General features: G+C 26.9%; 1 protein-coding gene across 1 annotated transcript; it reads left to right on the forward strand.

The window, feature by feature from the left end:
* Positions 1-714: 714 nt before the first annotated feature.
* LOC130673373 (NAD kinase 2, mitochondrial) lies at positions 715-11227 on the forward strand. Its single transcript, XM_057478361.1, has 5 exons — positions 715-1002; positions 1140-1434; positions 5275-5689; positions 8159-8423; positions 10557-11227. Exons 1-5 carry the CDS (start codon positions 963-965, stop codon positions 10787-10789), a joined length of 1248 nt encoding a protein of 415 aa, XP_057334344.1. The 5' UTR covers positions 715-962; the 3' UTR covers positions 10790-11227.
* The last annotated feature ends 867 nt before the right edge of the window (positions 11228-12094 follow it).

The following is a 12094-nucleotide window of genomic DNA, read 5'->3' on the forward strand; positions in this document are numbered from 1 at the left end:
AAGTTAGCAGACGTCTAATAATTTTTGGATCCTTTTTTAGACGATAAATCAGAAGAAAAAAAATATTTGAAAAAATTGCACCTGTAGTTTTGTAAATTTTCTACATGTGCATATTTTAAGTTTTTTTTTTTCTTCAAATTTAATTGTTCAAAAAAAAAAATCAAAAATTATGAATTGTCTGCTAACTTCATGATTTTGAATTGACAATTTTTGTTTCAACAAATCAATTATAAAAAAAATATAAAATAAAAATATGCACATGTAGAAAATTTTAAAAACTATAGGTGCAATTTTTTCAAATATTTTTTTTTATAATTTATCATTTAAAAAGAAATCCAAAAATTATTAGACGTCGGCTAATTTCAGGATCATAAATTTTTCATGATACTGAAGTTAGCAGACGTCTAATAATTTTTGGATTTTTTTTTTGACGATAAAAAATTTTTAAAAAAATATTTGAAAAATTGCACCTGTAGTTTTTTAAATTTTCTACATGTGCATATTTGTAGTTTTTTTTTTTCTTCAAATTTAATTGTTCAAAAAAAAAATCAAAAATTTTGAATTGTCTGCTAACTTCAGGATCATAATTTTTTTCGCAGGTCTGAGAAGTTTTACTGTAATTGTAATCATCAGATAATTGTCCGACTATCGGTATCAGTAAAATGACAGTAAGTTTTTAGTCGAAAAATATATATGTATAAATGTCATTATATATGTCATAATGATTTAATTGTAAGATAGTGATTTAAAAATCACAGTTATTTTAAATCGCACTTATCACTATAAAAATAAATAATGACCTCGATAAACTGAAGTGTTTCATATTTTTTATACTTAATTATTTTTAAAACCTTTTATATTTGTTTGCTTTATCAGTTTATTCTAGTTTAATTTAAGGTTATATTCCTACAATAATGATTTGTAAATACTGTGAATTTAAAACGTAAAAAATAATATTTGTGATGACGATTTTCGTCAGTAATATTCGGCGAGAAGCAGGAAGTAATATAATTTTATTTTAAAACCTATAAATCATTTTTTTCATCATTACAAATAGATGATGTTGTATTTTATATAAAAATTTAAATGCAATTTGAATTAAACATTTAAATAATTTTATTCATTCATTTATTTTTCAGGAATTTTATTTTATTTAAGGACATCAACAAATAATTCAATAAAATTGTCTATTATGAGACATCAGTCAACGAGTTTCTTACCAAAACGTGTTCTTATTGTCACAAAAGTATCAAGATTTAAATTTGAACGGTTACGAGAACCAGATATTGATGAATCACTATTTAAATTACGTTTACTACAACGAGGATCTAATTATGATTCGATGTTAGCAAATCATGAGAAAAATAAAATCGTTGAGAGAAAACTCGTGGATACTTTAGAAAAAAATCAAATTGAATATAAAATAACAAATAGGTAATATATATTTAACTAATAACCTGGGAAAAAAAATTTATATATAATCATATTAAATTATGTATACACTGTTAAAAAAATTGTTTGAATTTTCAAAACATTGTATATAACGCAATAAACACATACAATTGTGCTTGAAATTTCATTACTCATTTCATATAGAATTTAAAATACATGGTTTTGAATTTTCAAATTAACACTTTAGATTTTCAAATACTCCCGTATAAAAAAGTTGCGGTATTCCGCAGGTGATCCGCTGGATATCATGTGGAAGTCATATTTTGACACAAATATGAATTCCGGATGAATTCCTGATGAATACACAAAGATAGTATAGAAATATACTTCTAGTGATAGATTGTATGAAAAATTCTATTACAAAAAAATTTTTTTTCTTGCGGGGAAATTAGGAGTTTTTTTTTAGCCGAGTGATCTCAGAGTGAAGTGGATTTTATTTCACTCCCAATTCACTCCTGTCCGGAGTTTTAACATTCCAATGAATTTATATTAAACTGTTAAACACTTTGCGAATTTTTTTTAGTGTATTGACCTTAAAGAGCTTTAATTAATAAATTTTTCAAATTCATTTTAGTTTAGAAATAAAAAATTGTTTCTGTAGAAAATTTTTTTACAGGTGGTTCATTATGCCTCAGATATCGCAAATCTGCTTAAAATATCAGAGATAACATGATTTGACCGAAAATGAAAAAAAAAAAAAGAAAAAATTTACTAAATTTTTGAGGGGGGCCTTCATGCCCCAGGTTCCCCTATTATTTCGTTACTGCTAATTTAAAAAAAAATATCTCTCATTTTACGTGTCAACTTATAATATGATCATTACAATCTATTACTAACTTTCTTTCCATATTATCATTTGATACTCATCCAAAAATCATCTGAAATTCATATTTGTGTCAAAATATGACTTCTACATGATATTCAGCTGATCACCTGCGGATTACCGGCGGAATCCCGCAACTTTCTTACACGGGCTTCTTTTTGAATTTTCAAATACAAGTTTTTTAATATTCAAATACTTTTTTTTTAATTTTCAAATACTTTCTTTTTAATTTTTAAATAAATGTTTTTGAAAATCTAAAGCGTTTATTTGAAAATTCAAAAGCGTGTATTTTAAATTCTATACGATCGTTACAATGAAATTTCAAACACAATTGTATGTGTTAATTGCGTTATATACAATGTTTTGAAAATTCATACAATTTTTTTACCAGTGTATATCACATTTAATACTGTATCATTTTATCATTTACCATACTGTCAATGATGTTCAGTTCAGTCACAAGTTTTATTTACTTTATATTATTGAGGAAAGAAAAACTTAACAATAATAAAGTCTGATGTACACCACTCACATTACTCACACAGATATTATATATTTCACTAGACAATCCTTGATTACTGAACGCGCAGCACGTCACGCGCAGAAATTTCATATACAAGCATTTGAATTTTCAAATAAGTATTATGAAATTTCAAATGGAATTATTAAAATTCAATATGGCTTAGAATTTTCAATACTTGGTTTGAAAATTAAAAAAACAAGTATAAATTTTAAGTACGTTTATTAAAATTCATATTTTTTGTCTTAATTTTAGATACCAGCTTGATTATTAAATTACGTATATTAAATTTGAAGCTTTTTTTATTGAAAATACAATTCAAATATCTAGTTATGAAAATTTAATTCCTTTTGTATTGTAATTTTCAAATTATTTTTAACAGTGTAATTTTATATGAATTTATATAATTTTATATAATAATGTACAACTTTTTATATGAAATCATACGTCCCTGATTAAAAATACCCATTGAAAAGTATTGAAAAAAATGAGAATTGAATTCTTTTGAATATTTCCGATTCCACAAGGTTTTCATCTGGACATAAAATTAGTACTTTTCAATTCTATTGAATCTAAAAATAATATAAGAATTTCTAAACTTCAAAAAAATTGAAAAAGATTCAAATGTTTTGATATTTTTAATCTTTCTGAATCCTCGTCAATACCAAAAAAGTTTCGAATTTTAGGGTCACGTGTGGGATTGAAAAAAATTCGAATGAATTGACATTTTAAGAATTACAAAGTATTAAAATGTAGGGGTGTGCGAATAATTCGAACTTACGAATTATTCGTTCTGAATCGAATATTAATATTCGATTCGAAATCCGAATCGAATAATTCAAATTTTCGAATTAATCGAAAGTTCCCGAATAATTCGAGAAATTTCGAATAATTCGTAAATTTTCGAATAATTCGCAAATTATCGAAATATCACTGGATTTTCTATTGTTTCCAATTTGAATTCCATTACATCGTGTATCAAATATTCTACTTACGAATAGTATACTTTTTGATTAAAAATAAATTACCCGGAGAAAACAATTGCTCACTTTCAATGTATGTTCATCTCTGTCAGTAACATAAAAAATCTAGATACTATTATTGGCAAGAGATCTTTTCAATTCATTTTGATTTATATAATTATTTATTTCCGTTTGAAAAAAAATAAATAAGAAAAAGGTTACACATGCAATATTTTAAAATTCTCTATAAAAAAACTTGGAGAAATTAATTTCGAGAATTTTTAAATATTGCATATGTAACCTTTTCTTAACTTCTGTAATTTTTTTTTTTTATTTTTATTATTGTTATGAATTAACTATAGTATGAGTTTTGTAAAATTAAAATCAAATTTATTTATTTATTCGTGTCTATTTTTTTTTTTAATTCAGAATAAAGTTGAAAGTGTCAGAAACTGGGACAGTGTCAACAACCGGGCCTTTTACCTCACGGAAAAAATTAATTTAAAGTTGATTGAGTTATGGGGTTTCTCACCAAAACAACTAAAAATTTTAAAAAATTAATTCATGTTGCATTGTTTTTTTCATCTAAATCATTTATTGTACTTTCAAACTGAAATACAAAATACATATTTGAATTTCAAATCATTAAAATTACAAAAATCATTTATTCTCAACTTTAAATTACCAAAGTGACAGTAATCACTAAAATAAAATTTTTATTTAATTTTATAAGACTAATATTGCGTCAATTAATGAAGTAAAAGGATTTATAATTACAATTAATTTATAATTATGGAAATATTAATAATTATGATAGAAGTCACTAACTTATGGGGTATCTCAATTAAACAGATTTTTTAATCACTCCGTTGTTTTTTATTTAAACGCTATTTCACGAGATTTTTTTATTGGCTTCGATAGGATTATATTAGGGTGGCACATTTGGAACGATCATTTTTTTTTTCACTTCCACTTAAAAATGTTGTTGTAGGCATTGAAAAAAAAATTCCCTGCAAGTTTCAGCCCCTTATTTCAATTTTAAATAATTTACATTTTTAATTTCCCGCTACGAAAATCGATGATTTTCAAAAAATTCGGGAAGTTGTTTTCACCCCGATTTTTGAAAATTGAAATTTTATCAAATGTGGACGTTTTGAAATCCTAGCCCTGTTTAGAAAATCTCATTGAATCCAATAGATTCCTATGAATTCCTATAGAAATTTTATCAGAATGAATGAGTTCTATGAGAAGTGTTGCAGTTAAATGGGAAAACTTAAAAATCAAATGTAAAGTCCTTAAAATAAAAATTAAGAGCTGAAACTTATAGAGAATTTTTTTCTCAATTTCTACAACAATATTTTGAGGTGGGAGGGAAAAAAAAAATTCTTGTTCTAAATGAACCGTCCTGGGTTATATGCAAAGAACCAAAAAATGCAAATAACTAAATTTCGCCTTTAATGTGACTTATGGAGTTTCTCAAATTAACATTCATATTTTTTTTATTAATAATTTTCTAGATTTACTATTGAACAGGCGCACTTTGATTGGGCTGAGCTGATTATAGCAGTTGGTGGTGATGGAACATTTTTACTTGGTGCTAATCTTATTATTGACAATAAAAAACCAATTTTCGGAATAAATTCCGATCCAGATTCATCAGAAGGATATTTGATGCTGGATCGACGTTACACTAATGATATTCCAAAGATTTTTAAACTATTGAACGCGGGTGACTATGAATTCGTCATGAGAACTAGGATTAGAGTTACGATTCAAGGAGAAAAAAATCAAATTTGGCAACCGACATTTCATATGCATGAAAAAAATCATATTGTTGGTCAGAGTAACTGTCAAGTTAATAGCAATCAAGTTTTAGATTCGGACAGTCAAGTATCTGACCAACGAAAATTACCTTGGCTGGCATTAAATGAAGTAAGAAATTCATAATAACTAACGTAACATTATGACTGAAAGTTAATTCATTTAATTTATTATTTAATTAAATAACAAAGGGAGGTCGATAGAACCCCTGTGACGTCACTGTTCGACTCATAAATTTTTAAATTTTATATGAAGGGTTTCAAATTTAAATAATTCAAAATTAAAATAAAATTCAAGTAAATTTTTTAATTAAACATTCAATTTAAAGTCAGTCGGTCACCGGACAGAGGTCCGGGGCCTCAGTTGTTCGTTGGCTGACTGACTGTTCTGCATCCACAGATCTAAAACAAAAAAAAATTATAAAATTATAAATCATCCGTCGCATCTCAGGTATCCTAGTGAACGTCACCGAGGCCCGGGTCTCATGCCTCCTCATGAGTTTAGACTACGAGTCACGACGGTGATTCCGGAAATCGCTTATCTGCTTTAGTTACTCTGTCGAAGAATTTTTCTTCATCAGAGTGACCAAACCCGGGTCAAAAAATTAGATCTGTTTTAAAATAAATGATAAATTCAAATCTTTTTCCTTTAATTCAAGTTTATAAATCGTATTTATTTTATATAAGAATTTAATCTGTTTTTGCCCGTACTATTCCTTATCCAGGCTAATATCAGACTTATATTCGTATGATATTTAGTCTGTTTTAAATCGCGTTTAGACTAAAAACAGACTTTTTTGTTATAATTATTGGTCTGTGTTCAATTGTTTTTAAGGACAAAAACAGACTTTATTTTCTATAATATTTAGTCTGTGTTCAATTGTTTTTAAGGACAAATACAGGACTTTTTATAAATATAAATAATAATAATAATAATAATAATAATCTAGATTTATTAATTTATTTTAATTTTCTTGGTATTTAAAACATGCTAATGCGCTTCCATAATAAGATGTCACACAGAGAAAATGTTGGCTCGAAACCTACCAATTTTTACAATTCTGTCGACTAAACTTGAAACAGGGAGTAAAGCATCCAAAAAATTATTGTGCTCTTACAAAAAATAATTATACTGTATCACATTACTTATTACGCGCGAGAAACTTATCGATGAGCTTCAATATCAATTACTTCCATACATTATAATAATTTTGATGCAGCATAATAATTTTTTACAAGAGCATATAGTAATTTTTTGGATACTTTACTTTCTGTTTCAAGTTTGGTCGACAGCATAATAAAAATTGTTAGATTTCGAGCCAACATTTTTCTCCGTAGCACAAGAATTTTGATGTTTTCTTATGCCAAAATATTTTTAATTTTATCCAGTAAATAAGAGAAAATTCTTGACATTTTAAGAGTTGTTTTATCACTTTTATTCAATGACATAAATATTCAATGAAGACAACTAAAAAATTAAGCTGTCAAATTTTCATTAACTGCCGACATTTTTAAACAAAAGATAGTAAGTAAATAGTAAATAAAACATAATCAATTCTGCAACTTAATATTTTTTCATAAATATTGCCCATAAATAAAAATTTTATAAGTCCATGATTTAATTTAGTTTGTCCTTGTAAATTTTCAGAACTAAAATTTTTTAAAGTTCACGAATTAATCTAATTTAGTCTGCTCGTAACGCGTTTGTTTTTTAAAGTAGCAGGTCGAAAACAGCTTAACATTTTCATACAAGATCAAAATCAGATCAAATAGTTCAATCAGACTAAAATCAGGTCAAATTGTTCAGTCCGGGTAGATCAAAAACAGATTAAAATTTTTATCGAAGTTCAATAACAGACCAAGTAGTCCAAATACAGTCCAGTTAGACTAAAATCAGATCAAATTTTTCGACCCGGGAAGTATATTACATATTACTAAAAAAATTAATTATAATTTTTTTTCAACCCTTTAGAGTCAGAAGATCTTGAAACGTCTACGTGTGAAACTAGTGGGGAGAGCGCGAATCGTAGAGTCCCGTGAGCATGTATGAGTGACATGTGAGAGTAGTAGTGTGCCTGTGAGTAACCTTCCACTCGTTTGAATTTCGCGCTGCGTTTATCGACAGTGCCGTAGTTAGTATTGTTGATGTGAGGAAATAGTCTCCGAAAGTAAGGTTAGACAAATTTTAAAAATTTCATACATTGTTATGTAATTGCAATATTACTGAACTATATTTATAATGAAACCAAATGTTGTTCTTACTTTGAATTTAAGTCCTTTGATATTTTTTATTTAATAAATTAAAAATAAAAAATATAATTATTTTTTACTTCCTGCCCAGATGAATTTTTTTCTCTTATAATACGGTCCTGTTACATTTGCTTCGCGCACTTTCTAATTTTATCGGGCTCCGTCAGACCAAAGAGTGGGGTTTCAAGGTCAGACTCTAAAGGGTTGAATTAGAAACCTGGTGCTAACGTCACACTAATAATTTTATAATCATTCCTATATCATATATTAGTATAATAGGAAATCTTTACTAGGAAATAAAATAAATTCTTAGCAATAAAATTATTTTTAGGTATTTATAGGTGAAGCATTATCAGCTAAAACAAGTTTGCTGGAAATCCGTATAGATGATGAAGAAAACTATCACAAATTTAAGAGTTCTGGAATTTGTGTAAGTACCGGAACAGGTTCGAGTGCGTGGTATAAAGCAATAAATAGTTTGACACCACAAACTGTTAAAGAAATTTTAAATGTTGCATCGCCAACTAATAAATATACTGACAAAGAAATTGATAAAATTTCTAGCGATTACAATAATAGTCTTCAATTTTTATCAGGTATTATTTTATTCAAAAATTTGATATGACAAAAAAAAATAAAAATACAAAAAAAATTATTGCACAACTCAAACGCGAAGCGGCGAGGTTGGACTTTACTGTCATCCTGTTAAAGTTATCGACTGTTGTTGTTGTTTGCTACCGAACAGCAGCACAACATGTAAAATGTAAATTTCTTGATTAGACATTACTTTGACTTAGATTTTTTTGTCATAAATTATGACTCATAATGGTAATGGTCTAGAAGTGGTGCTCCACATATTTTTCAAAGTTCCAAGTGCTTACACCTTAAATATCTATAATTAAACTTTTTCAACAATTGAAAAATAACCTCTAATAATTTTATGAAATCTTTTCTCTATGTTTATATACAAATGTTTTTTTTTTTTCCCGAATCGAAATTTAACTCCGACACTGAGCCTCCTCAGGTAAGGTAAGGGACCCAGTTTCTGACCTTTTAAGAGTGCCGGTTGAGGTTATACTATAAGAGTTAATGTAAGATTTAACTTAATTAGAAAGAAAAAAATTTATCGACTAGTTTAGGATTTGTCAAATAAAGTCATGTGCGTAAAATAATTATTTGAATTGAATTAATAATTAAAATTGACGTTTTAAAAAGTGACTATCAGAGGCCCAGTTTCTGACCGTCAGAATTCTTCAGATCGCAGTTTCTGACCGTCACAGTGGCGCGGTTTCTGACCCTCACAGTAAACCATAATTATGAAGTACTTACTAAGTTTAAATAAACTAAAATTATTATTTGAATAAATAAATTAAATATTTATTATAACAAATACATAGTTTTTTTTAACACTTTAAAGAGTCATAACAATTTAAATACTATCAGAATTGACATTATTTTTACAATAATTTTATCACTCCAAAAATATACTTTCAAGATCTAAACATAATCTTTTATTTATAAAAATAAATATTAAATGTCAATTTAAACCTGTATTATAAAAAATAATGAAAAATAATTTAATAAAACTATAAATATTCATAATTTCAATAAATTCAATACAAAATAAACTATAAATATTGTTATTTTTACATTTTATAGACATGTAATTAAATAGATAACCTCGTTCGTAGTAGGTTAGAATTTGAGGGTCAACAACTTGATCACACCTTTAAAATTGAGCCTAGTTATTGACCATCAAATTTTAGCAACAAAACTCATTTTAATATGTTTTATACGTGTATTTAAATAAATTTTAATTAAATATTGATCTATACATACATTTTTAATTAATTTTTTTTACTTACATTATAATTAGTGCACTGATTTGATTGTCGCACTTTCTAACATCAACTGCTTAGACTACACTTAAAAAATGGCTTCCGCAGCCACCTATGACTAAGATATTTTTTTTATTCAGTTAATAATTTCTATGTTTTTTAAATTGCCATTAATTAGGCTCAGAAAAGATTACTACAAATTAAGAAAAAATCGATTTACGTATTAAAGTTATAGTTTTTTAAGTAAGTTAGAAAAAAGTTGAAAAGGTCAGAAACTGGGTCATGGTCAACAACAGGGTCTTTTACCTTAGTTCTTATTTCGGACTTGGAGGATTAAAGTAGATTCTATTCCCATGGTAAATTAGGTTTGACTTTGGACCCAGAAGTTTTACAAACTTCCATTTTTACCACTTTGGTGTCCAAAGTTAGGCCTGAAGGGAATAAAAAGTAGGGTTAACTTTGGACTCCTACTGTATATCTCAGCAATGAGATAGTGAATAATTTTTTTTTTTTTTTAAATAACTTCAGGACAAATTCATTAATTTTCTGTTAGTTTTTCAAAAGTTTCTGACTGTTAGTTTTTTTATTAGAATCACGAACGCGACTTAAAACGCATACTCCTCATTCCTCGCAATGTTAATGATCCGAACTTTGATTATAAATATTTCAAATTAGAGATGGTCAATCGACTTCAAATTTTAGTGGTAATTGTATCTTAATGCCCTTAATATGAGTATAAAAAATTTCAGAACTTTCTGACACTATGCCCATCACCCGACAACTACCTTAACTACGAAGTAATAAATCTAACATGAGCGTTTGAGTTGTGCACCCTTGGATTTTCCAAAAATTTTTCCGTTTTATGTTTTAATAACTTTTATTGCGTTACAGATGACGTGCGAATGAGTTACGCTATTAGAGATATTATTTTAAATGACATATGGCCATTGCCAAAAACAATAAAACCTCGTGCATTCTGTAATCGCTTAACAATAAGATCACAGTGTTATGATGCAGGGTTGGTGTTAGACGGTGGTATAGGTGTACCATTCAATATTGGCTCGATTGCCATTCTCGAGACACATCCAGACGATGCGCTTAGAACAATTAAATTACCAAATTAAATAATTTATTTATAATTAAATCAAACAAAAAAAATTTATCGACATAAATCGTAGGGAACTTGATTTTTATAAAACTCAAGAATTGTTATCGGTGAAATCAGACGTTTCAACGTTCAATTGTGATTTTATTAGGAAACATTAGATAGCAATACAAAAAAAAAAAAAAAATGAATAAATAGAACGATTAACGACAATAGTAAATTACATTTTTATAATAAAAGGTAACGATGTCGAAAAATTGTGATATCTTGATCTAATAATTCTATTAACGATAAAATGACTTGCAATCATGGAAAATAATAATTTATTTTTTTCAACCGTCGATCAAGTCACAATAAATTGACAAAAATCAAATTCTTGAGTTTTATTAAAATCAAAATTATTTACGATTTTTTTTTTTATTACAAAACATAAATATTATTACGTAATGAACAAAAATTTATTTTATCCTATATATAGATATTTCATAATTCTGTTAATATATTTTTTCATAAATAAAAAATTTTTCAAATAATTTATGCTGTTGGTTTTTTTTGTACTTTAATAATAAATTATCACCATTTTTCAGTAATTAATTGAAACTTTCCAGAAATTAATACAAAAATTTTCGGAAAATTTTCAAAATATTATCCTACACATCATGACGAATCGACAGGAGAGGTACTGCAATTGTAATAAGGGGTTATTGTAACTCAAAAAGTAACTAAACCCGGGAAAAAATTATCAGAGCTGATCTTGCATGATCATGGCTGTTATACATTCAGGCATGATCATGCCTGAGTAAGAACAATCCCCAGAATTATTAAAAAACAGTTGACCCTGCGGGCCAGGCTCAAAATTCCCACTATGGGCAATAAACTAACGTGAAATGCAACTAAGTTATAGATAATTTTAAAAAATGCCATCTGGCAGCCAGAATGGAAAGTAGATTTTTCGAAAATTTCCACGCCCGCACACTGAGAGAAAAGTCGATAGTCAGTTTCACTAAAAAGACTTCAACTATTAAAAATTAGTTACTGGTAGTAATGCGGTAGTATGGCTAACTATTCAGTAGTTGCTCAAACTAAAAAAAAATTAATTAAAGCATCTAAAATTTTTCAGTCTACGAAAATTGTTGTTTTAACTAAAAAAAATTAGTTGATAGTATATGAATTTTAAAATTAACTATAACTTAATTTTTTTAGTGTATTTAAATAAAAATTTTTTTTATTATAACTGCTGATTTAAAGTTAATATAAAATAGTTGTTAAAAATATAAATCTAGTTAATGGAACTAAAATGTTGAAGTTACTGTAATTGAGTTAA

Source organism: Microplitis mediator, chromosome 8 (assembly GCF_029852145.1).
Source record: "Microplitis mediator isolate UGA2020A chromosome 8, iyMicMedi2.1, whole genome shotgun sequence".
NCBI classification, from domain to species: domain Eukaryota; kingdom Metazoa; phylum Arthropoda; class Insecta; order Hymenoptera; family Braconidae; genus Microplitis; species Microplitis mediator.

What these genes read in the sequence shown, in the direction of transcription:
- LOC130673373 (XM_057478361.1), top strand. Translation starts at nt 963, where the DNA reads ATGACGATTTTCGTCAGTAATATTCGGCGAGAAGCAGGAA. An exon ending in TATTCGGCGAGAAGCAGGAA is followed by an intron (nt 1,003 to 1,139) that starts GTAATATAATTT and finishes TTTATTTTTCAG; the next exon opens with GAATTTTATTTTATTTAAGG. An exon ending in TAGTCTTCAATTTTTATCAG is followed by an intron (nt 8,424 to 10,556) that starts GTATTATTTTAT and finishes ATTGCGTTACAG; the next exon opens with ATGACGTGCGAATGAGTTAC.